Here is a 22,145-nt window from a genome sequence, read left to right on the forward strand (position 1 = left end):
GCAGCCTTGCAAATTAGGGGACCGCAAGTGCAGGTACAACGAGTACGTATCCGCCGCTCCATGCCGTGTACAGCAAGTACCTCCCATTTTCTTCCTCTGCCCGTCCTCACTCCTCACCACCGCCGTCAGCCCGTCCCGTACCTATCGTCCGTATCTCATCCAGTCCTGGACGCCGTATCCGTGTTTAGCTACGAACCGTCTTGCCTCGGTCATGGTCATCCGTGCCTGACCTGAGAGTCCGTTTCGCTTTGTTATCTCGACGGAAGACGGCCGACCCGAGAAATCCACGCCTGGTCCGCCCGAGGCGCCGCGTCTTCCTTTTCCCTATTTTGTATCTCAAAAATCCCCTCAGCAGAAAAAGATGGGATCGTGTTGTGAGTACCTAGGTAGCCTGGTTATTATTCTGCCTTTTCTGCCTGCCATGGCCGAAGCGACGCCGCGACCTGCCTTCTAGGGTGCCTGACTCCCGCCTGAGGAGGTAACCTGCAGCCCGTAATGTGCCAATGCTCCCCCCCCCCCCCCCCCCTTGGAGCCCTGTCTCCCCTGGTGGCCATGCACCCCAAGGTTTCCCCTCCGTGTAAGAGGTGAGAGAGGGTCGACATGTACATCTGCAGATCATGGCAGTGTAAAGGTACTTGGGAGTTTGGTCATTCCATCGCCACGGACGGCCGCCCTGGTGCTGACTGCCCTGCTGGGTGTTGCCCTGCCCAGGAACGGACGTATTCCGTTCTCGGCGCCCACTGAGCTTGCAGGGCTTACAGTGAATTATCCGCGTCATTACTCGCCGCCGGCCCCAGGTTTGGAGTGCTGTATCATCGCTGCAATCCTCGGCCGTGTCATGGACTCATGGCTCAAAGCCCACGGTGTTGAAAACCTGCTCGAGTTCCATTAGCTTGTACTTGTCGATATCATTCTTACATTTCGCCTCCCGTCAGCTCTGATCTGATACCGCCCGGTCGTGGTGCCGTCCTATTTCATGATAAGGTAGCCGCCAGATACGGATAAGAGGACGGGAATGACACAAGATTACAGAGATACTCTCAAGGCGTGTTCGTAAAAGGTCAGCTCCCATGCTCCACCTTTTTGCCATCATCATCCATGGCACTCACTACCTGAGCATATCTTGATCTACTCTTACGTTTCAAACGGAATCTGGGACCCACGGCAGAAAGAAGAAACACCAAAGTGCAGGGAGTGATGAAATCTGCCAGACATTTTGTCGATACAGCTACCTACATCCGTTCCGATCTCAGATCTAGAGGTAAAATCGCGACTTGCTCCGTAGTAGCGCTGTCTTTCGTATATTCACCTCTTTGTCGTGTAATATGCCTCAGCTGCCCAATGTCTCTCTGCATGTATTTGTATCTCACATACGACCAATCTCCTTGACGGATATTCCAAGGTGTTCAGCTGCCGCGCAAATAAACACCAAAGTACCTACGGATAGTGTAGACTTTCAGACCCCCCAATCGCATCGTCCCAGTCCACGATCCAGGCCATCTAGGCCGCCCAGGCCATCCAGAAATCGGCTGCACATTTTGAGGTTGCAAATACCCCAAGAGTCCAGACCTTTCTAATGGTCCATCTAAGCTCCCATAGTAGCCTTCATTCCGGACACCGACACGTCGGCAGTCGATATTACCCCAAGCCATCTCACGGAGCAAGCTTGCAACGGGCTAGAGTTACAGCCACGTCGCCGACTTGCACGGAGCGAAGGAGTCCAGCAATAGTTGAATCATCACGACCGGAGCCGGCGGTATCTTGAAAGTACACTTCCACTTCCGGAAACCCCCGCACCGTCACCCATAGCCATCATCACCACCACCACCACCAATCCGATTCCTCCGACTCTGACTCTTCTTTTCTTCCGACGTGAATCTTCAAGTCCAGAAACTCCTTCCCCCACGAAACCCAGACCCGACCCTTCACGGCCTGCTGGGCCGAAACAAGGCCGCATCAGCAGTCTCAATACTCGGTATCGGCCTCGCCATCAGCACCAATACCCGTCGTCTCGGCATCAGCAAAGCACCGCAGTGTGGCACTCGTACACCCAAGCCAATGGACCAATACTCTGTAGTCTGCACTTCGTACTCCGTACCCAATCCAATATCAGGCTCACGCACCTCACCTCACCTCACCTCAGACTTTCTCAGTCAGCCTGCCTTCCGACTATTGACTATTGACTATTGAATGCCCCCCCCCCCCCCCCCCCCCTGCCTCCACCTTTCCGAATCGCTGGGCAGAAGGAACAAGATTTGAGACAAGAGTCACCGAAGACGCGTCTTCAGCTGAGAGGTGTAGCCAGCCGACCACGTAGGACCTACCAGCACACAGCAGCTGCTATGTATTGATGCTGCTTCTGCACAGTCCCTTTTGTCCCGACCTGGCCAGCTGGGCTGAACCCGACCCGACGTGTGTCCAGCTCCCCCGGACTTTCGCGTTAGGCTCTCTCTGCCTTGCTTCCATTCCATTTCGGTGAGGTGTGTCACCATCTAAACGGACGTGGAAGTCATTGGCGAAAGCCCCGTCTCACCGTATTTCTTTCCGTTTTCCGTTTTTTCTCCCCCTTGCGCCCTTTCCTGTTCCTTCCACCCACCCCTGCCCGCGGTTGCCCTACCTTACTCGGTCTCCACCAGGAAGGGGGGTGGTCGCCCACTTCCTTCCCACTCTGCACAGACCGGGAAGTCCACCCCTGCCCCCCCCCCCCTCCTTCCCTCCTTCTCACAAGTTCACAAATGTCACTCCGTCTCCTTCCCCCTTCCTTCCCACACCCACACTCAGCAGGTTCGGTACCTACGGTGCTCCTTCCCGCCACGCGAGGCCAACCTGAAAATAATACGGGGAAAGGACCGCACCCTCGCACTTGCTGCCTTGCAGCCCACAATCCCATAATCCATAATAACCCAGCCTTCGCCCGCGTCCATCCATCGTGACGGCCTCCTCCCGAATCTCTTTCTATTCTCTTCCGCCACTACATCATCTCGCCATACCGCAGTGACCGAACATCCCAAAGGCCTCGACGATCTCACAATAAGCCTCCTCCACCGTCTCATACCAGTCTACACACATACGCCTTTACTCACTACCGGTCCCCCGATCCGCCCTCTACTCGATCCAGACCACACCGTCTAGTGGTGTCTCGCCCTGCCTCATTCTCACCGGCAACCGAACAAAGGAAAACGAACATTTCCTACACTTCCAGTAAACCCTTTTTCTGGACCCTTGGATATCCGAACGCCCGCCCGCCTGGATCCTTTGTCGCTTTCGTCGACATTTCCAGCACACCCTCCCGTCATCCCGAATTCCAGAGTCCAGACTTCCCTGCTCTCCTCCGCCGCCCGGCCCAGCTATAACTCAAGGATCCCTGTCTTGGAGGCTTCAATCACTTCAGCTGCGATCACCCCGGCTTTTTCAAAACACTATCAGCCAAACAACTCATCTACGCGAAATCCAGCATCACGCGTCATTTCCCTCACGGTCAACACAAACAAACCATAAAGGGACTGTCCATTCCATCCCATCTTGCATTCCTACCCGCCTTCCAGTCCATAACTAGCCGCCACTATCAGACTCCACACAAAATGTCACCGGCACAAGACCAGTATTACTACGTTGTTCCCAACGCCAGCGCCATGGACCCCAACGCTAGAGAATTCGACCTCGCTTCACAAGGTTGGATCCAAGCCACCATCATCGAGGATGACGATCTCATGTTTGGCGGCAAGTCTCTGAGCACTTGGTATGAGGAGGAGAGAAGACGTCTGAGCAATGGTTCCTCAGACGAGGAGGAGCACCGCGGTCGCCAACGGGTAAGCTACAATGCCTTGGGGAAGCCTCTTCGAGACACGCGACTAACAATTCCCTAGGTCCGCAAGCACCACTCTTCTCACAAGCATCACCATCACTCGTCGAAGCAGCACTCTACCAGCTCCGACAAGAAGCACTAAGCGCGCCCTCTTTCAGCTCTCTATCTCCTTTGGTATAGACCGCCATCTCCGCGATACCCTTTGCGAGCGCTTGAATTTCATACCCCTTTCACGTCGACTTTGTGCATCCAATACGGGTACCTGGATCGACTTCCACGCCCTAATTTCCTCACCTCCTCAATACCCTCCTCTGTGTGGCATTGGGTACACCGGCGTTTGTTTTTATCAGCGTTGCATGTTTCGGCTGGGTCACTAGAACGGCTTCATGTCCAAGGAGAGGACAACAATCGGCATGGGAACCACGGGAGCCAAAGCAGAAATCCGTATTTCTCCGGCACCACCTTTCGTTTTAATTGTTATTGCATTGGTCGCAACGGACTGCGACAGCGTCACGATTCGCATCTAGACGGGTTTGGGGCATCATCACCAGACACTCTCCGACTTGATTGTCGAGAGCTGGCTTGTTATTTTGCATGAGTGGATACATGTCAACTCGGGGGATTTGTGCAGCGGAGGCATCATACACGTACTGTACCCCGTGGCGGGACGGCGTGGCTACAGGTTAGCAAGATAAGACTGTTGCGAGGCAACGAAGGCGAGCAGTGGAGCTTCATCTCGAGCTGCGTAGCGGTGAGAGCTGCGCCTCGGCTCGGAGCATTGGGGCCCACGAGAATGAATACAAATCAGTTAAACTACTACTTTGTGCCAGATTTATGATGGGGTGACTGTTGCACAATTTACTGTACGAAAGATTGCTACTGTGATGCATCCGAGCTTTGAACAGACATCATCGCCAACAACGTACAGTAGTGCTCCCCCCACGCTCAACAGTTGAGGCATAGGTAGGTATAGCAAAATCCAACAGACGGGTTTCGTCAGCGACTTTCCTCTGCAGGTCCAGCGCCGGGAACAGCGAATCGAGCCTCGCCGGGCTGCAGCTACCGCGCCCGCAGTTCAAGTTTAGGCTTGTGTCCGGAGACGAGAAAGTCTAGAGAGCAGCGTTGCATACGACGCACATGCATGCGCGCTAAGGAGTCGGCGTGTCTAGGTAATTCTCCTCCTTGTCTGCCGCGATTTCTTTCTGCGCGGGTTTACGGAGTACTGCCCGTGGTCTCGGGTACGGCCGGCGGGCGGCTGGTACCGGGGGGTGCTGGGGGTGCTTTGGGGGGGCCGGCGCATGGAGAGTGCCAGAGGCAGATGGGGGTCAGGGCCTGACTCGGGGTCGTCTGGGTGGGTGTGTTCTTGACTCTTGTCATTCCGTTTTTTCTTCTTTGTTGCGTACTGCGCGATGTCTTTTTTTTTTATTTTTTTTTTATTTTTTTTATTTTTTTATATGTGTCCGGCATCGGCGGTGGAAAAGTTTTATGGGATTGGAGATGGTGTGTGGGATGGGTTGGCAATGCCGAATGCCGTAATTCGGGTTCGGTGGGTGACTGCCACCAACGACCTAGGTATGGATGATCATCGCGATAGGTTTAGGGGTGAAGGACTAGGTTTGCTTTTGCTATTGACTTTGAAGTTTTAATCCTAATGTCGTGATCTCCTTTAGGGTAGCTTGTATAGTGTGCGTGTGTGTGTGTGTGTGTTGATAGCCGTGATGTTGTCGGGTTCAGGTTCACGCCTCGGTATGTGATGAGTGAGTACTGAGCTCGAGTGCTTCATCGAATCGATAGACCTAGTCACCGGATATCCCCATTCCTTGCGGTGTCGGGCAACCTCGTCGTCATATTGAGGCAAGCTGGCAAGTCCATGCGTGAGTGACTACACGCGTCTGGTAAGTAAGGAAATGCCAGGACGCACAATCTGTCAATCATTTCTGGGACTTCAACGCGAGAGTGTGATAGATGTAACGGCTGTCCTTGGTAAAGTATTAGACGCAGGACGTTTACGGTACTAAGTAGAACTTGACCTTGACTGGTCAAGTAACATGACTCTGAAGGTCGACTTCGAGTCAAGCTTCAAGGGTGCACTCCACTAATACCTAAAACTTAACTTTATTGCCTCTTCAACTCAGCCTTCGTGTAATGGGGTCAAGCTCCCGCACGACGGTCCCGGTGAGGTGTGTCATTGGCCGTCATGGCTTCAAGTCCCTCCCAGGAAATGAAGTTCAAGTCTACTCCCTCGTAATAATCCCAAGCCAGCCAGAGCCGGACCCCAACATGGAGCATCACATACTTGCAACGTTCCTTACCCCAGGTGTCTCGAGATGGCGATCCTCTCATACATCTTCGCAGCAGGCGCATTGGTTCACGCAACAGCTGCGCAAGCCAGCCCGAGCCAGAAGCGAATAGTCTAGAGACCATACTCTGACTTCAACAGCACCAACTCCCATCCAATGCGCGAACTTGACGGTTCCGCTCGATTACACCCAGCCAGGATCCAACGACATTCTCGAACTGCGAAACCTTGAAACCCCAGCTGCCCGCCAGCCTTCCAAGAAGCCACCATTCTCAAGTTTGATGAATAGAGCTCGAGTTTGATGAGAGCAGGATTCATGGGGATGTGAGTATTCGGACGGGGATGCTCTGCGCGTAGTGGTCTATCCCCTCAAGGACCTGTATTTTGTTCTGGCAGCTTTAACATGAAGACGAGACAAACTGTGCTTTCCATTGGAAACACGGCCGGCCCGGTCACGCCCTCATCACGGCGTGGCATGTAAGCTCTAGCTTCGAGTGTGGTGGTGTTCTACAAGTGAAGGGCTATGGTGTAAGTCGTACGATTAGAGGTATCTTGGATCTTGATTGATGGCGGGGCTCAGCATGGGGAATCAGGGCCTTGACATGGTCTGTGGATTTGATTAACAGCGTGTCCTGTCAACGGGGCTTTGCCTCGGGAGGGAACGATGTGCGGGTTAAATCGGCCTACTACTTATTGATCTCATTATTGGGACCTTGATGCAAGATAGTGAGTGGCGAAGTAGTTCCTCCTCGATCTTTGTGGTGCTCAAAGCCGCACTCTGGCAATTGACGATCCCTCCTATTTGGCATTTAAGCTAGCTGTAGAACCGTGCTTCCGGCCATGGAGACATACCGATTGTCAGATTTCTTCATCCTGAGACTTCCACAAAGCCAGGCAGATTGGCAAGGCTCTTCACATCAAGGTTCTAGCACCGAGCTTCAGGAAGGGCACATCTAGATACAAGGACAGCGATATGGGAAACAGGAAGGATGACTGAAAGCTACTCGATAGCTTTAATTTGAAACTAGGTAGCTAAGAGCTATCCGCTACTGAAGACTGGCATCTTTCGTTGTGCTACATCCGGCGCTTGACGCTCAACTTGATGTCTCTTGGAGGCACCCGCCGCGTATTTAAGAATTGCAGGCCACTCTCTCGCAGTAACCCGATCGATGTTCATATTTCAATACAGGCACATCGCGACATTTGTTGCCCGCCTTCTTCCGGTCGCATTCCTCCCTTTTCAGCTTCCTCTCACCGATGTTAGTGCCGCACTTGACGCAGTGGTATCGAACGTAAGGCCGGTTGCACATCTTGACGAATGTTTTCAGTGACGTTCTGGAAATGGGAGTGGTTTAAGACGAGGGCTATGGTCGGTTGTCGATCTTGTTACTTTTTGATTCTTGTCGAAGCTGGTAGCCTTGATGGTCTGTCTTGTAGTTTGCTTGGTTGGGACTATATGTATTTAGAAGTGGGCTGCCTTCTGGTTTGGGGGCTAACAGAATCGATTCTTTTATACGACGCCTGAGAGAAGAAGTGAATCATGCAGTTGAGATCTCGAAGTATCACGGTTCTTGGTGCATGAGAAGCTGAATCAGTCAAGTATCTTCCGGTCCTTTCGAACACTGAAACGGCACCGAATCACTGTATCTTGGGATCTCAATGAGACTTAGAAATAACGCAGGACAACAACGCGGTCAACGGTCGGTTTCACTGGATACTATTAGGAATCTTTTTCAGAACTAAGTGACTAATAGCTATCCGTTGTTGTCGTCAGACGTTCAAATAGGGGGCCTCCACACGATGACCACACCCGTTATATCGGGCGTATTCGTGTTAAACACCTCCTTGTGTAAATCGAAGTGAACGCCTGGATTACCCAATGTTCAGTCGCTGTCGCTTGGCTCATCACTAGAGTGTTCGGCGCACAAAGGGCAATAACCTCTCTTTATTCTCACAGCCTCGTCAACTTTTTTTTTACATTCTCTCTTTGCTTTCACATCTTCGCAGGCGATCGTCCACTTTCTGGTGTGTCTGAAGATCTTTCCATGCCGTTCATAGCAACCGGGTGTCTCGCATATATAATGACTGGTCGAGAAGGTGCACATCTTGGGTAGTGTTGTTGGCGATGCCTTGCCGATGGGAATGATGTGGGTCAAGGAATATGATTGTTTTGGTAGATGCTAACAGCTTTGGTTGTTTGTCTTGCGAATATAACGTTTGTCTGACTGGGAAAGATGCTTCTTTCCGAGATCTCAATCCGGCCTCGAAACGACGAGTGCTATCAAATGGTTCTGTCTTCCTTGCTGTAAACTAGGGTTTCTTGTATCGAAAATGACCTTCTTGAGTTCGATTTGATAGCGAAAGTTGTCGTTCCTCCTTCGCTTCCCGTCGTTCTTCCTACCTTATATAAGTTTCATAAACGAAAGAGGCGCACGGCATATGTTCGATGTTCCTGTCGCAGCCTTCGCAGTGATGTCCTGGCTAAGTCATGAGGCCCAAGAAACCAAACAAAGCAGGAACATCGAGACTTGAACAAGAAAAACGTGTGATACAGTTCGCAGGAGTTCCACTTGGTCGATAAGGGCAGCTGACAAGATGCGTTGAACAACACCTTCGTGTCCGTCTTTGATCGAGTATGAACCAATGGGCATATAATGCTTTGACGATGCCGAATGACGTCAAGTGAAATACCCTTTAGTCCAGGCAGGTCTTGCTGTTGCATCACTCTCAGTCCCTATGAAACTTGATGATTGAACAAGGTTTTTGTGAAGATGAGGCTTTTTGATTGTTGTTACACAGAGATACGGGACTGGTAGCAGATGGCTGTTTGCTGAATTGGTGGCGGTAGTATCACATTGCCGAATGTGGATCCAGTGCTCAAAGGAGCTTGAAATGTGACCGAGGAATTAGGGGCACTTCGTGTCACCAACATCTGAGTACTGAAGGAACTACGGAGGATCGCATTGAAGGGAGTTTCGGGAGGGCTCATTAGGCCAAGTTCGGAACCAAACCACATTGAAGCATCGCAGGTCTGCTCTCTGTGAGCTCATTTCATTCGTGTAAGGCAGAACAGGTCTTTTTGCGGGGAGTGTAAAAAATTAACAAAACTTCTATCCTGATCCTCTTTTGCGTGTCACGCCTCATGAATCCATGTTCCGGGATCGTCGAGCCAGACAGACAGCTCGTCTACTCGTGGCCTGGATTTCCCCAAGAACATCAAATAAGTACCTTGACCAATGGATCATCATACTTAATGTATGTATATCCTCCAAGGAAATAAGTACTTCAAGGTCGGAGCAATGTTGTTCAGCCATAGAAGAACCATACAAGTGGCGTTTTGGTTTTCAAGGGGCCTTGTCTCGAAGGTGGTTCACGGTGCTTGCATTTGCGTTTTCCTAGGACGTAGCGGAGATTGTTCTGCTGAAGATAACACATCTGCGAGTCTTCAGCGACCGGAAAGGATAAGCTGAGAGGCAAATAGTGTGGTCGCCAGCCCAAATAGAGTGGCCATACTGTGAAATAGGTACGCAACGGCAGTGGCAGTCCTTCCCACAGACTACAAGAAACCGTCAGTAGCTTCTTCGCCAAGTCAATCAACCAATTGAACCTAGATCTGAATTCCACGGTCTGAATTTCGTCGCCTTCAAAAGCTCGAGCTGCTTGCTCTCGGGAGTGAGATCTGACCTTAGACATTTATGGAAACTGGTGATGCTATTTGAGATAGATAGTGCTTTCATGTAAAGTTCACCGCCCCCTTAGCGCTAGCTTTCCTCATGTGCTTGTCAATCATGAATGCCCATGGCTCAGCTGCCCCTCTCGGGGCCCATTGAGGGGAGGTTTGGAGGCCACCGACTGGCTCTGATCAGTGCACGTACTAGAATGAGTTCTATTGGTAAGTCTCGATTAAATGACCTATGACGCATGAATTTCGCTTTGCCACTCAAGGCCCTCTTGTTCTGCTACTGGCGATGTGGTGGCATGTGTGATGGGAGCCGAGCCAGCATCTTTCCAACGGAGGTGTTTCGCCCAGAAGCGAAAGACTCGGGTATCACGGATACAGGACGATTAACCACTATGCCCAATAGCAGAAGGTGTCAACACAGCGGCAGCGTAGGTGAAGAGATTGGTGCTTCTTGTGGCTGTATCCGAGACCAATCCTAAAGACAGCTTGAAAGGTCAGGTGGAAGAATGGGACTTTACGTTTCGGCGACGCGTGCATCCAGCGCAACACAGGGTTACAGCATGAAGAACGAAGTTGAACTTGTCAAACGTACGTCAAAAGACTGCTCCGAGTTACTGTACTGAGCTCATGAGTGGGCAGTGTCTCCCGTCGGTTGTTTCTTCAGTGGCTTGCAACATCGCGTGCAAGATTCTAGAGAAGGAGTCTCTGCCCTCACAGTGCTTCAGAACTGCCAGATTCTGGATAGTCCGGAGAGGTGTTGCCCATCGAGACCTTCCTGGCAGGGCGATGCGTAGTTTATCGGCCGGGAACGGGATTGAAAAACGGTCCATTCCACCGGAGCCGGCATTTCCGTCGACCGAGTGTGCCGCGGCGCAGTAAGCTTTACCTATATCTGACGTGTAAATCTACCAATTTCCATCAGACCACTGCGACCTTCTATCTCATTGTGAGCCTGTGACGCCTCGGACGCCCACCAGGCGTTGGAACATGCGGGGTATAGCTGATGTACCGGAGAGAGACTTGCGGATTCCGGATCGTGCGTTGAGGGGACAACGGCCAAGAACTCTCCGTGTCGCCGGGATAGACGAAAAGCCAGCGAGCGTTTAGTAAACAGGATGCAGCACTGAAAGCAACGAGAAAATGGTTCAGCCGGCGAACGTCTTGGCTCCTCGGCTTCCTTGCGGTGGCTCAGCCCATTCGGATGCGTAGGATATCTGGAGGAGTGCACCTACTCGGGCAGAGTTGTGGACTGAGCAGGGAAGACTTTTGACATTCTAGACTTTGAGCTGCAGTCTTGCAGCAAGCATACTTTTGCAATGCGGCTATGCAAAGTAATGTCTAGTAGACTTCATTCTCTAGCAACTCGTTGCAGCTGGCGCAGCTCCCGCTCCTTGTTGACGCCTCGTGATTCTCGTACCCACCCATCTTGGTCAAGTGGACAGGCACTACCTACGGAATGCGCTCCGGCCGACAGCCCCGTGGGTACGGGGACGGGAGCTTTGGAAAGCCCCTCACCGGTCGCAGCTTCGCGGACCGGGGAGTTGTAAGGTTTTACTTGCTTTCTTTCCGAGGGCCATCTCTACAAGTGACGAAGCGATTGTGCGGGCGTCAGCTGCGTTGACAAATTCTCAGCCAAAGTGGCTCGGCGAGGCGCAAACAGCCCAAAGGACTGCAGAGGCGCAACGGGCTGGACACTTGGCGTTGATGATCATGAGTGGCTTTGCGGGGTCAGCAGTGGACGAGGCCAAGGAGCCAAGTTTTGGTGTTGTGGCTGTGGGCATGTAAAGACGAGAGAGAGAAAGGCTCAGAGGAGTGGATGAGATGAAAGTTGAGATGCGATGAAATACGGACAAATGAGATGACAACAGTTGCGTCTGGATGACGCACTGACCGAACGAGTGATGAGCTGTTTCTTGCTGTTCGAGAATTGGCAGACATGGCAGACGAGCTCCATCTCATCGACAGGGTCGTCTCAAGAGTCTAGACCTCTTGGACGTCAGACCAAGCTTTGACCAAAGGAATTCAATTTCGTCAGATTGTGGTCTTTGACTTTTGCTAGCAGTGCCGTCCGGCCATCTTTTAGACGGCGTCCGATGTGGCCGTCTCTGATGTGTCCACGGCGCTATGCAGAGCGCCACAGTGATCCCGATCCCTCCTTGACCTATTTCAAGAGAGGTGTGAGAGGATAGGGAGTCCTGATATCGTACGAAACAAGGTAATGAAAGGTAAAGTTAGCCAACGACCGGTGCTGCCGGTTTCCGTGGTAGCCTCTCTCTTTCACTTCTCAGCCAGAAGACTCTTGGTTTCTTACGTACACCCACGTACGAATACACCCTCGAAAAAGACTTTGGCCAAAGTCGCCCACTTCACCGAAAGTCGGGCGCCGATCAGAGAGACCGGTGCGGAATCGGTCCCTGCACGGCAACCCTCTCTAGTTGCCTCATCCATTCGCGGGAATAGACGGGAACTTTGAGATGAGGCCCGCCGGCGGTAAATGAGGGAACGCCGGCGGCAGCAGCCCTGTGGGCTCGAGGGTTTCAAGCCTCAAGAAGGTTGGTTCATGGTTGTAGGTAGGTAAGGTAGGGTTGAAGGAGACACCATCAAGGACTCATCTGACATGTCTCGCACACCCAAACCTCCCGCGTCCTTCCCGCACCGTCACCGTCATTTGATCCAAGGCGCGCAAGTACCGAAGAGGGTTGGTAACTTGGTGGGAGGGCGCATGTCTCAGTGTCCAAGACACAGACTAGCAAAGTGAACCCCTTCACCGCAGGTCATGAAGCCATTGAGAGTGTTGCCCTGGAGCGAATCTGGGCCCCAGACGGGCGATTATGGCCTTATCGCTCCATATCAGCGTGGCATCGCATCATCCGGTCACACTGACTGGTCGCCAGGGAGAAACACGCCCATCATCATGGCCCGTTGATAACCCACAACAAAACATTCAAAAGATTTCAACGCTACCTTAAGCCTCATGCGTCCCCGGGAAGAGAGAACACTTGACCGTAGCCACTATCGACGTCGTATCTTTGCCCTCTCTTTTCTGAGTTTCTTCGTTTGCCCGGCAGATGCCCATCCCGCGGGCGTCGACGGATGCCACGGCCTTTCATCGCCTGACCGCGCAGCCACGGTCGTCCACGTCGGCCGGCTGTTTTCATCCACTCAGAAACGAGAAGCTGACACCGCCATAACATCATGACAAGACCAGGGGCGCGGGAAAGTTTCTTGCAGCGCCATCCAGCAGCATCCACAATTCGAGATGCAAGGGGGAGAGGGGGGTCCTCTCTTCCATTCGCATGACACTTCCGCAAGGTAATAAAGGCATTGGTCGTGTTGTATTCGTAGTGTAAGTCGGGCGTGCAGGTTTTATTCGTACAACACACACGCACACACTTTACGTATGTAGTACACAACGAGGTACACAAACAAAGTACCTCATTGAGAGAGAGAGACACGAAAACTGAAAATTTGTTGACACATCGGAGAATTTCCATACCATTTCCCCCCCCCCCTTCTCGTTTAATTGTTTCTAGGGACCAGTTCGACGTCACAAACGAAAACTCCTGCGTCGTAGCTCCAGTTCTTTTCCTCGCGTAGGACCCCTTTTGGTTACGTGGTTCGGCCCTTTTTCTGCACATTCTTCCCGTCGAATTCCCTTGAATCAGTGATTCGTGTGAATCGATTCGTAGCTGGGATACTGGGAAAAAGGCCTCGTCCCCAAAAAGGCCCCAAAGTAATAGCTCCAAGAAGCAAGGACTTCAACTTTCAAGAGAAGAGAAGAAAAAATTGCTTGGTTGGACCCATTTAATGCCCAGTTCCGGACACTGCCCGGGCCAGACGGAGCTCACAGCGCAACCCTCCCGGCCCCATCGTCATTACTCATTCTAGGCCGAATTACCTCAAAAGTACTACTCTTCTACCCGAGTATTATACATACTTCGTACTAGTAACTACTCCTTAGTCTCAGAGATGTATGCGGCCATGGCTGGCTTTGTACCCTCAGCGCCCTGAGAGGTGTGCCACGAGTGTGCCCAGAGCCACACACACACACACACACACACACACACCCCCCATCCCAACTTCCCAACTTCCTTTGGCCTGACGGGCTGGTACAAATGGCCATGGGCGTTGGCATGAGTAAGTAAGGATCGGCCTTGTTCCGTTGGGCGCTGCCGCGGGTCTGATCGACCATCGCTCTTCAGATTTTTAGGGCGCCTCGTCTCGAACGATCTGAGCTTTAGATTGGTGATCACTGCATAGGGTTCCGGCACCCGCCGCTTATATAGTGGGCTTGGAATCCCGTTCGAACTGCTCTCTCGTCATATTCGTCAGATCCCATTTCCTGGCACGGCACTTGGCTCTTCGTCTGAACGGTTCCCCTATATTTACATCGGGCACCCATCGACAACTCACGTCAACAATAAGCACAGACACTTACAACGCCTCACCTCACCTCCTCACCAAAGAGTACAAATACCATCACGACGGCACCAGGTACACAGACGTGCTACCACACATACCACCTCTCCATCTCCACACACAGTCAACTCTCCTACACGCAAGCATCACATGTACACATCACTCTTCAACATGTTCGGCCGTCAGTCACAAACTCAGTTCCCCAAGCGAAGCAGCTCAGGCTATTCGTGGCCCGAGAGCGACAGCGAAGACGACATCGTCATCAGGCCCTGCGCCACGAACGAAAAGGCCGATGCCACCGTCACCATGACCGAGTGCGTTCCGGGTCCGACGGCGGTGGAACAGACTTCTCAGGCCAGACCCTCCCTCAGCGGCCGCCGCGCCTCCGCTGAGGACATCAACCTGCAAGAGCTTTGGGAGTGCATGCTTGAGCTCCAGCAACAATATCACTGCTACAACTCGACGCGCATGGAAATCGCTGCCGACAGGGAGGATGCTATGGATATGATGCGTATGTTGACACCCAGTTTTTATCCCCTAATACCATTCTTCCACTAACACCATACTCAGCCACCAAGTACTGCATGGACATGCTCAACGACTCCATCGAGTCCCTCCCCGAAGAGGGCTGGAAGAAGCTCAGCAAGTTCCTCATCACCGACCTCGAGCACGCCCAAAAGTCGCAAAAGTGGAAGTTCTGGAAGCACCTCTAGACTTATGCATACGGACCGCCCAACTATTGCATTCATCCTTTCTTTCAGCGAAGCGAAGGGCTCTCGGCTCTGATTAGAATGATACCCCCTTTTTTCTTCTTCTTTTTTTTTTCATCATAACAAAAGTTTCGGTTTACGGTCAGGCGTCTCATCGGATATCCCCCAGGTTCAACTATTCACATCTGGGTTTGGTGTCCTGAAGGCACGGATTTCTCATTAGATTATTTAATCCATCACGCAAATCATACTTGATACACATTGATACATTGACACCTTTACTGTTCCGTCCTCTTGCCTCATCAAATGCGAATACTACCCCCTTCGCTCACACGATTTCGTCATATCGTACGAGACGGTATCTCATGGAATGCTCGGTGCGGGGTGTTGGAGATCTCGGCAGAAGCCCACGGCCGCCGGCTCCGATTCCGGATCGTGAATGCCGATCGTTCGTTGGCGTGCTCACCAGTGTGACACGACATGCATGTGCCATTACATCGCGGGGAAATCGTCAGGTAGACCGGTGAGTCAGAGCGTTTTGACATGTCGACTCAAATGTGACGCTAGCTACGGGCTTACACGTACTCGTCAAGTATACTGGAGGTATTTCATCACGATATTGGAAGTGCAGCGATATGTAGACTTACTGTTTCAATGGGGGGAGGGAGGACCGTGGTATCCGCAGCATGTCTCGAATCCTCGAGTCTAATTGCGGGTTTTAGTCTTCAATAGCGCAGAGCATCAGACATGAAGATCGTCGTAGGAAAACATCTTATTGGGCTAAACTCTCATTACAAGGTCATATAAACAATGCGGAAACCGAAAAAATAGGAAAAAATAAAATAAAAAAATACATAGCAAATCTACATAGCCGCGGCAACTTCGACAGGTCCCAGCGGAAGCCGGGCGGCGGCAATGTTGCACTGCCGGAACAACCGCACCTCATCTTCCGCAAAGGCGCCCACCACGGAGTGAATCACGCCGCGGTTGTGGAAAATGACAAAGTCGCCCTGCTCCCAGTCGTGAGCGTACACGTTCTTGGGCGAGATGCCCGGCCGCTGCAGCCGGTGCACCGTCTCCCGCACCTCGGCGAGGTCCTCCACGACGGTGCCGTCCGCCAGGTGCAGCTTCCGCACCGCCGAGGGGTGGACCTGCAACGCCAGCCGGTCCGTGACGGGGTTCCGCCAGCACATGGGCAGGATCTGGATCTTTTCCTCCTCGATGGGGGGCAGGTCGTCGAGCGGGACCTCCTTGCCCTCCGAGACCATGCCCAGGCCGGTGGAGCGGGACTTGGCGCTGCTCATCCACACGTAGGGGTGCGGTGCGTACTCCACCTTTGTCGTGCGGACAAACTCTTGGTCCTCGGGCGAGAGATTGTCGTACATTGCGTAGCCGGACACGAAGGCCGTGGTGCCGAGGGGGACCGTCATCTCTTCGTCGGTGCCGTCGTCGTAGCGGAGGGTTTGCTTGCGGCCGCCGGGCACGCGGACTGCCAGGAGAGTTGTGGCGACGGGCGGTGCGAGGCCGTAGAGCGCGGCATCAATGTGCCACCGGTAGAAACGTGTAAAGTCCAGGTCATCCTCGTCAGGGATGGTCGTGGCGTGGAATGTGCGGTGGTGAGGGTGTCTGAGCTGGATGTTCTTCAGACCCTCATACTCCTCGACGAAGCCGTTGCCAATGACTTGCACTTGAGGCTGGTGCGGGATGGTCTTCAGGTCGGGATGCAGAATGGAGCGCTTGGCGTCCAGAGTCTTGCCGTGTCCATAGTTCTCACCAGAGTCGGGGTCGAACTTTTGTGTAATCTCAAACTGGGCCTTGGGGGAGGCGTGTCCCTGATTCTTGATCACGAGAACTTGGTGCTTGAAGAGAGCTTCACGGATGACATCAAAGTCGGCATCTGTAAATCGTCAGCCCCTGGTCTGAAGTTGTGAGTTTTGTTTCTGAAGCTTACCAAAGGAGGTTACCGATTTCACGGGTGTTCTCCCACTACTTGTACAACATCATTGCTTTCAATGCAACACGCATGCGTCATATCTTACCAGTGAGATTCTCAATATCGGCGTTGCTAATAGTGGCGCCAAAGTCGACAGCCGAGTCCGCAGCAGGGACAATCGGCTGGACGGTTATGCGAGAAGGAGTCTGTGAGATGGCCATTTTGGGGACTGGAGTTGAGGCTGATGTTTGGTTTCTGAGAGTGTCTTGACTTCGTGTCGAATGGCAGCTGTCTTCCAATTTCTCAAACGAATTCATAAAGTAGTCCGGGGACTCTGAAGAGGCTTTTATGTCTTGTGAAAGACATAGTGGTGGAGTCGTCAGCTCGGATCCCGCCGATGACCTGCGGGTGAGTTTGTTATCTCACCCGCACCGGCCCGCCCGCACTTCGAACTCAAGAGTCTAGAGATCTGAGATACTTAGATAGTGGGGTTTCTAGACGATAAGGCTGTAGCGTGGAACACCCGAATTGCACATTTCCGGTCTGTATCTTGCTGGTATCATTGGGTGATGGCTATCCGTACTTTGCTACTTGCCAAAGACTCTGGTCTGGCTTCGGACATTGGGCATCCTGTCAAGCAGTTCCGTCAGCTTGTTGCTGATAGACAGCCATCTGATATCTGGCTGTGCCCATGTACCCAAGTTCCCCATGTAATACGGTACTGCCCATGTGTCTCCAACCAACATCGGCTCAAAGCCCCAACGCCGAGCCGCGAGTTCACCCCGCCACCCCTCCAACCCACACCTCCCGCCCGCGGCTCGGCCTAGAGGCGACTGATCCCGCGAACGCTTGAGAATTCTCTTTATTACAAGCGATCCCGCAAGTTCTCGCGTGGCAAACTCCTCGCTGTTAGTTGAACCACGTCAGTCTCCGCCCCGACCCCGACCGAAACGGACCGCGGCATCGGAGGAAAGCGGCGGGAGAGTCCTGTCAATTCTCCGGCGCGTTGTCTGTTCCAGAGAGACTGACTGTAGACCGGGAGCCTCTCCACGTCCGGTAGGTACTGACTGTAGCCGTCCTAGCTTGTTCGCGAAGGGAAACAAGCGAGGACGTGCCTGCAATGCTGTAGTTGCAACTGAATGATGGATTGCATGATCAAGGCATACCGTAGGCGGCTCCTCAGTGCTTCTTGACCTTGTCCATCCATTCCTTGGAGGCCTTTGTACCGTCGTGGGCCTTTCGGAAGAGTCCTCGCTCCCACTCGTCCAGACCGCGGAGGAAGTCCTCACCGGAGCCTCCAACACCATCATCACCTCCTTTTCGAGCGTGCAAAGCGATCTCAGACGCGCGCGCTATAAAGGTCTTGCGCATGGTATCGCTAAGGTCGCGCTCTTCAAAGAGATCCAGAATGCGAGTGCCGAGTCCGTAAAAGTGGGCGCTCTGGTCTCTGACCGGCACTGAGCGCGCATCGGCCTTGAGTGCTTGCACGACTTGGTCCGATAGCGAGGGAGGAAGGTTCAAGGTGACCGGCGCCTTGGAGTCGTCGTCGATGCCCGCGTTGGCAAGGGCGAGCATCTCGGCGAGCCAGAGTGGGAGGGAGACATTGGTTCCTGCCTTCAGAACATGCGAGGGGTTATTGTCGAGGTATCCGAGGTCGGCGACATCGAGTTCAAATTTGCAGGGGACTTTCTAAGCAGTCGTTAGCTTCTGTTCACCATTGCACGACTGTGAAGGAAGCGGTGTACATGGAGGGGTTTGATCTGGGGAGTCGCTACATACCTCGGCGTCTGTCAGAATGGAATCTATGTCATAGTACGACATCTTGACTTCTTTCAAAGCAGAGTGCTGCTTCGTTGGCCTGGTTGTTTGTAACTGAGAAGCAACTTCAGGCTCGGAGGGTTTGCTTGTGAAGCTTGACGCGTCTGATGGTGCAGTAGACGCGATTCTTGGTGCTCGGGCAGCCACACACCACCCCGCCATGTCTGTCACCGTCAAGCCACACCTGTCAGCATATGGCTGTGCTTTTCTTAAGTAAGGCAGCAGCACCCAATAAGACGCGATGGATTACCTAAGAAACCTAAGTTCAAAGAGCTCCAGAGAAACTGGAGGTGATAGCTCTCCACTTTTAGTGGATGACGACATTTCTCCACGTCTTTCATTCGCTGAAAGCTTGATTAGGTGATTCCCTTAGGTACCTAATGGCTAATAAAGCAGTGGGCGGGAGCCGCTGGAGGAACACGGGGAGAAGCGTAAAAGCGCTGAAGAGCGAGCCCGGCCAGCAACAGCTCGGTAGCAGTAACCCGGGGACAGCTTTTCTGGAGATCCGAGCTCCCTCACGTAATAGCCGACCGAACCTCCCGCAATTGACATCATTCTGAGATTTGCACCTGCATTTGTCAACCCGTCAATCCAACGTCAAAAGGTACTTTTACGCCCTTCCAGCCCCGCTCCCTTGCTCTTCAGCATCTCACGATCTTCACCAAAAGCCATTGGCGCTAATCAAAAGACATAGAATACGCAAAATGTCGTCCACTCTCCTCCGTACCGCGCCCGTCCTCCGCACAGCTCTGCGAGCTAGCGCCACTAAGCCTGCTGCTGCTTTGGCCAGCACCAGCTTCGTCCGCGGCAAGGCCACTTTGCCCGACATCTCATGTGAGTAGCGCCGTTGGTCTGACCCTCTTTCGTTGCTAGATACAGGCGCGCTGATGTCTTTTCCTGTACAGACGACTACGGCGCCCTCGAGCCCTACATCTCGGCCCAGATCATGGAGCTTCACCACTCCAAGCACCACCAGACCTACGTCAACGGCCTCAACACCGCTCTCGAGACCGTCGAGGACGCCAACGCCAAGGGCGACTACGTCAAGGCTGCTGCCCAAGCTCCCTTGATCAACTTCCACGGCGGTGGCCACGTCAACCACTCTCTCTTCTGGGAGAACCTCGCCCCTGCCAGCAGAGATGGCGGTGGCGAGCCCGACGGCAAGCTGGCTGTACGATATTTCTCTCAATCAGCCTAATGCTCTACTAGGAGAAGATGCTGACACATCTCGCAGCAAGCTATTAAGGAGGATTTTGGCTCCTTCGACACCCTGCGCAAGCAGATTAACACCTCCCTGGCTGGTATTCAGGGCAGCGGCTGGGCCTGGCTGGTTAAGGACAAGACTAGCGGCACCCTCGGCGTCGTCACTCGCGCGAACCAGGACCCCGTTACCGGCAACCTCGAGCCTCTCCTTGGCATCGACGCTTGGGAGCACGCCTACTACCTGCAGTACCAGAACCGCAAGGCCGAGTACTTTGACGCCATCTGGAACGTTGTCAACTGGAAGACTGTCGCCAAGCGCTTCGAGAAATAAGCAAGGATGGGGACACATGTACGATATGCAAGTGTTGATACCTAGCAAGAATTTACCGTGTTCGATCAATGTCAACCTGCTGTTCAACAACGTGCCAGGCTGTGACAGCCACCCCAATTCCAATCAATCAATATACTAAGGATACATTAACACGTTTTGTAACTAATGTGATAATGCCCATTTTACGACCTCGGCCGACAGAAACAAGCCCCAAATTCCTCGCTCTAGTCAACAATGTCTCGACGCCATCTCATGGTATTGGGAGGAATCCCATATCTGCCCACTTGCTACCATCGAAGTGGACATGCTTCAGTTGTCGGTTCGCTTGGAAGAAGCAATGACTGAGGTCATGCGATGCCTCTAGGGGCACCTCCGGAATCTTGGCCGACGCAGCTGTAACACAGGCGATGTGCGTTGGATTATCGACACCATCGAAAACAGAATCTGTCTCTGGCCCTTTCCACCCTGTCGCATCGTCCTCATACACGTAGGATATCTTGCCAGTCTTGGATTCCTGGTATAGGATCCATGTATTGAGGGCCTCCGACTTTTGGCCGCTGGAATCCAACCGAGCTACAGCAAAGCCAGCCATGGTAAAGTTCGAGTCAACAGTCACCGGTAACTGACCCGTCGAAGTAAGCTGCTGGCCATCAGATGAGCGATCATAGTTTTGCAGATGGCCGTCGGTGCTGCGGTAGATGATACGAGCGCTCGATGCAGATGTCTGGTCTCCAGCTGAGTGGATTACTTCTCGAGGAAGAATCACCAGTGCCGAGCCTGGAGAGGCTGTCACCCCGACGATTTTGGGCTCCTGGAACCTGGGCGACTTGTAATCGAAGAATACCTCCATAACGTCTCCGTTGCTTGCCTGGACAATGGTAGACGGCCAATACGATGCCATCTGTGTCCCCGTGTTGCTGATGGTGTAACCTGCCTCATTGACGCTGTCTGTCAGGCCCCCTCTTGAGAATCCTTCACGCCAATTGACGCCGAGGATCTTGTCTGGCGATCCAACATAGAAGACCTCAGACTGCGGGATGACAGGCAAGGGCTTTACGAGGCATCTTTAGTGAAAGGCCCACCGACGGAAACAGGGCGATTACGAACCTCATCGGGCTTGGTCCATAGCTGACCGGCGCCGAAAGGAGAGCCGACCTTGGGGGCCGCACCAGCTTCCATCGGGGGAGTCCAGGCTTGGTAGATGGTCATGTACTGAGACCTTCTCAATGAACCGTCCGTGCCTTGGAAGAAGACTTGTAGGGTAATGTCGGATCCGTATCGCCATCCGACAGCAGATACAGCTGAGTTCTGCATGATCTTGGTGGCGCTCGTCGATGGCGTATCGCCGTCTCCCGACCCTTGACTACCCGTCTGTGACTGCTCGCTCCGATTTGCCGTCACTCTCCACGCGGCCACGCCTCCGATAACACCTCCAAGAACCAAAACGACTAGAGCTACAGTGATCGCGATACACCATGGGAATCGCCGAGCCGGCCGCTGGTCCTCCTGCCCTCCAACATGGCTTCCAGGGGCTTGCGAGAAGTAGCCATTGTCCAACGTCTTGTGCTCACTATAGCCTGAACCGTTCTGTGAGGCAGACTGCCAGTGATTTGCTCCGTTGGCGATGGCTATAGGAGTGTTGTCGTAGTGGGTGCTTACTTCGAGCCCTGGTTGAACAGACCCTGCTGGACGATCCATGGCGAACGGTTATGATGGAAGGTGCCGAGATGTCAGAAACACCAAAGTTCCAAGAAACCAAGAGAACGAGCGGAAAGCCGTCGCGGGTCTCTTGCAATATGTATATCTGGGCTCACATCCGACCTCACGCTAAGGCAAGGCTTTTGCTTACATCGCTTCGTCTTGTTTCAACACTTTCCAAGTCTACAGGATACAATACAAGGGCTCAAAAGTCTCGTATCCTTGTAACCCATTATGAAGGCTACCT

General features: G+C 52.9%; 8 protein-coding genes across 8 annotated transcripts; 4 read left to right on the forward strand and 4 right to left on the reverse strand.

The window, feature by feature from the left end:
• Positions 1 to 495: 495 nt before the first annotated feature.
• On the forward strand, positions 496 to 892 carry BDP81DRAFT_455385 (uncharacterized protein; the record flags this gene model as incomplete). The annotated part of the gene is made up of 2 exons (XM_060593060.1): positions 496 to 577; positions 615 to 892. 2 exons carry the CDS (start codon positions 496 to 498, stop codon positions 890 to 892), a joined length of 360 nt encoding a protein of 119 aa, XP_060438351.1.
• Positions 893 to 3,581: 2,689 nt separating this feature from the next.
• On the forward strand, positions 3,582 to 3,947 carry BDP81DRAFT_334415 (uncharacterized protein; the record flags this gene model as incomplete). The annotated part of the gene is made up of 2 exons (XM_060585763.1): positions 3,582 to 3,809; positions 3,867 to 3,947. 2 exons carry the CDS (start codon positions 3,582 to 3,584, stop codon positions 3,945 to 3,947), a joined length of 309 nt encoding a protein of 102 aa, XP_060438352.1.
• An 8,855-nt stretch (positions 3,948 to 12,802) lies between these two features.
• Positions 12,803 to 13,298, reverse strand: BDP81DRAFT_441541 (uncharacterized protein; the record flags this gene model as incomplete). Its single annotated transcript, XM_060591603.1, has 1 exon — positions 12,803 to 13,298. A coding segment is annotated over exon 1 (332 nt), but the record flags the coding sequence as incomplete, so codon positions are not given.
• Positions 13,299 to 14,376: 1,078 nt separating this feature from the next.
• Positions 14,377 to 14,918, forward strand: BDP81DRAFT_466107 (uncharacterized protein; the record flags this gene model as incomplete). Its single annotated transcript, XM_060594356.1, has 2 exons — positions 14,377 to 14,716; positions 14,776 to 14,918. The coding sequence occupies 2 exons, from the start codon at positions 14,377 to 14,379 to the stop codon at positions 14,916 to 14,918; spliced, it is 483 nt and encodes a 160-aa protein (XP_060438354.1).
• Positions 14,919 to 15,778: 860 nt separating this feature from the next.
• On the reverse strand, positions 15,779 to 17,069 carry BDP81DRAFT_400331 (TfdA family taurine catabolism dioxygenase TauD; the record flags this gene model as incomplete). The annotated part of the gene is made up of 2 exons (XM_060588673.1): positions 15,779 to 16,812; positions 16,955 to 17,069. 2 exons carry the CDS (start codon positions 17,067 to 17,069, stop codon positions 15,779 to 15,781), a joined length of 1,149 nt encoding a protein of 382 aa, XP_060438355.1.
• Positions 17,070 to 18,027: 958 nt separating this feature from the next.
• BDP81DRAFT_466109 (DNA replication complex GINS protein psf-3) lies at positions 18,028 to 18,669 on the reverse strand (the record flags this gene model as incomplete). Its single annotated transcript, XM_060594357.1, has 2 exons — positions 18,028 to 18,537; positions 18,628 to 18,669. 2 exons carry the CDS (start codon positions 18,667 to 18,669, stop codon positions 18,028 to 18,030), a joined length of 552 nt encoding a protein of 183 aa, XP_060438356.1.
• A 458-nt stretch (positions 18,670 to 19,127) lies between these two features.
• Positions 19,128 to 20,325, forward strand: BDP81DRAFT_152453 (manganese superoxide dismutase). Its single transcript, XM_060581910.1, has 4 exons — positions 19,128 to 19,270; positions 19,361 to 19,500; positions 19,572 to 19,837; positions 19,901 to 20,325. Exons 2-4 carry the CDS (start codon positions 19,371 to 19,373, stop codon positions 20,198 to 20,200), a joined length of 696 nt encoding a protein of 231 aa, XP_060438357.1. The 5' UTR covers positions 19,128 to 19,270; positions 19,361 to 19,370; the 3' UTR covers positions 20,201 to 20,325.
• Positions 20,326 to 21,898, reverse strand: BDP81DRAFT_507968 (uncharacterized protein; the record flags this gene model as incomplete). Its single annotated transcript, XM_060595692.1, has 2 exons — positions 20,326 to 21,251; positions 21,308 to 21,898. The coding sequence occupies 2 exons, from the start codon at positions 21,896 to 21,898 to the stop codon at positions 20,451 to 20,453; spliced, it is 1,392 nt and encodes a 463-aa protein (XP_060438358.1). The 3' UTR covers positions 20,326 to 20,450.
• Between the last annotated feature and the right edge of the window lie 247 nt (positions 21,899 to 22,145).

The sequence above is a fragment of the Colletotrichum phormii genome (genome assembly GCF_030913505.1).
Source record: "Colletotrichum phormii strain CBS 102054 chromosome Unknown BDP81scaffold_36, whole genome shotgun sequence".
Lineage (NCBI taxonomy): Eukaryota > Fungi > Ascomycota > Sordariomycetes > Glomerellales > Glomerellaceae > Colletotrichum > Colletotrichum phormii.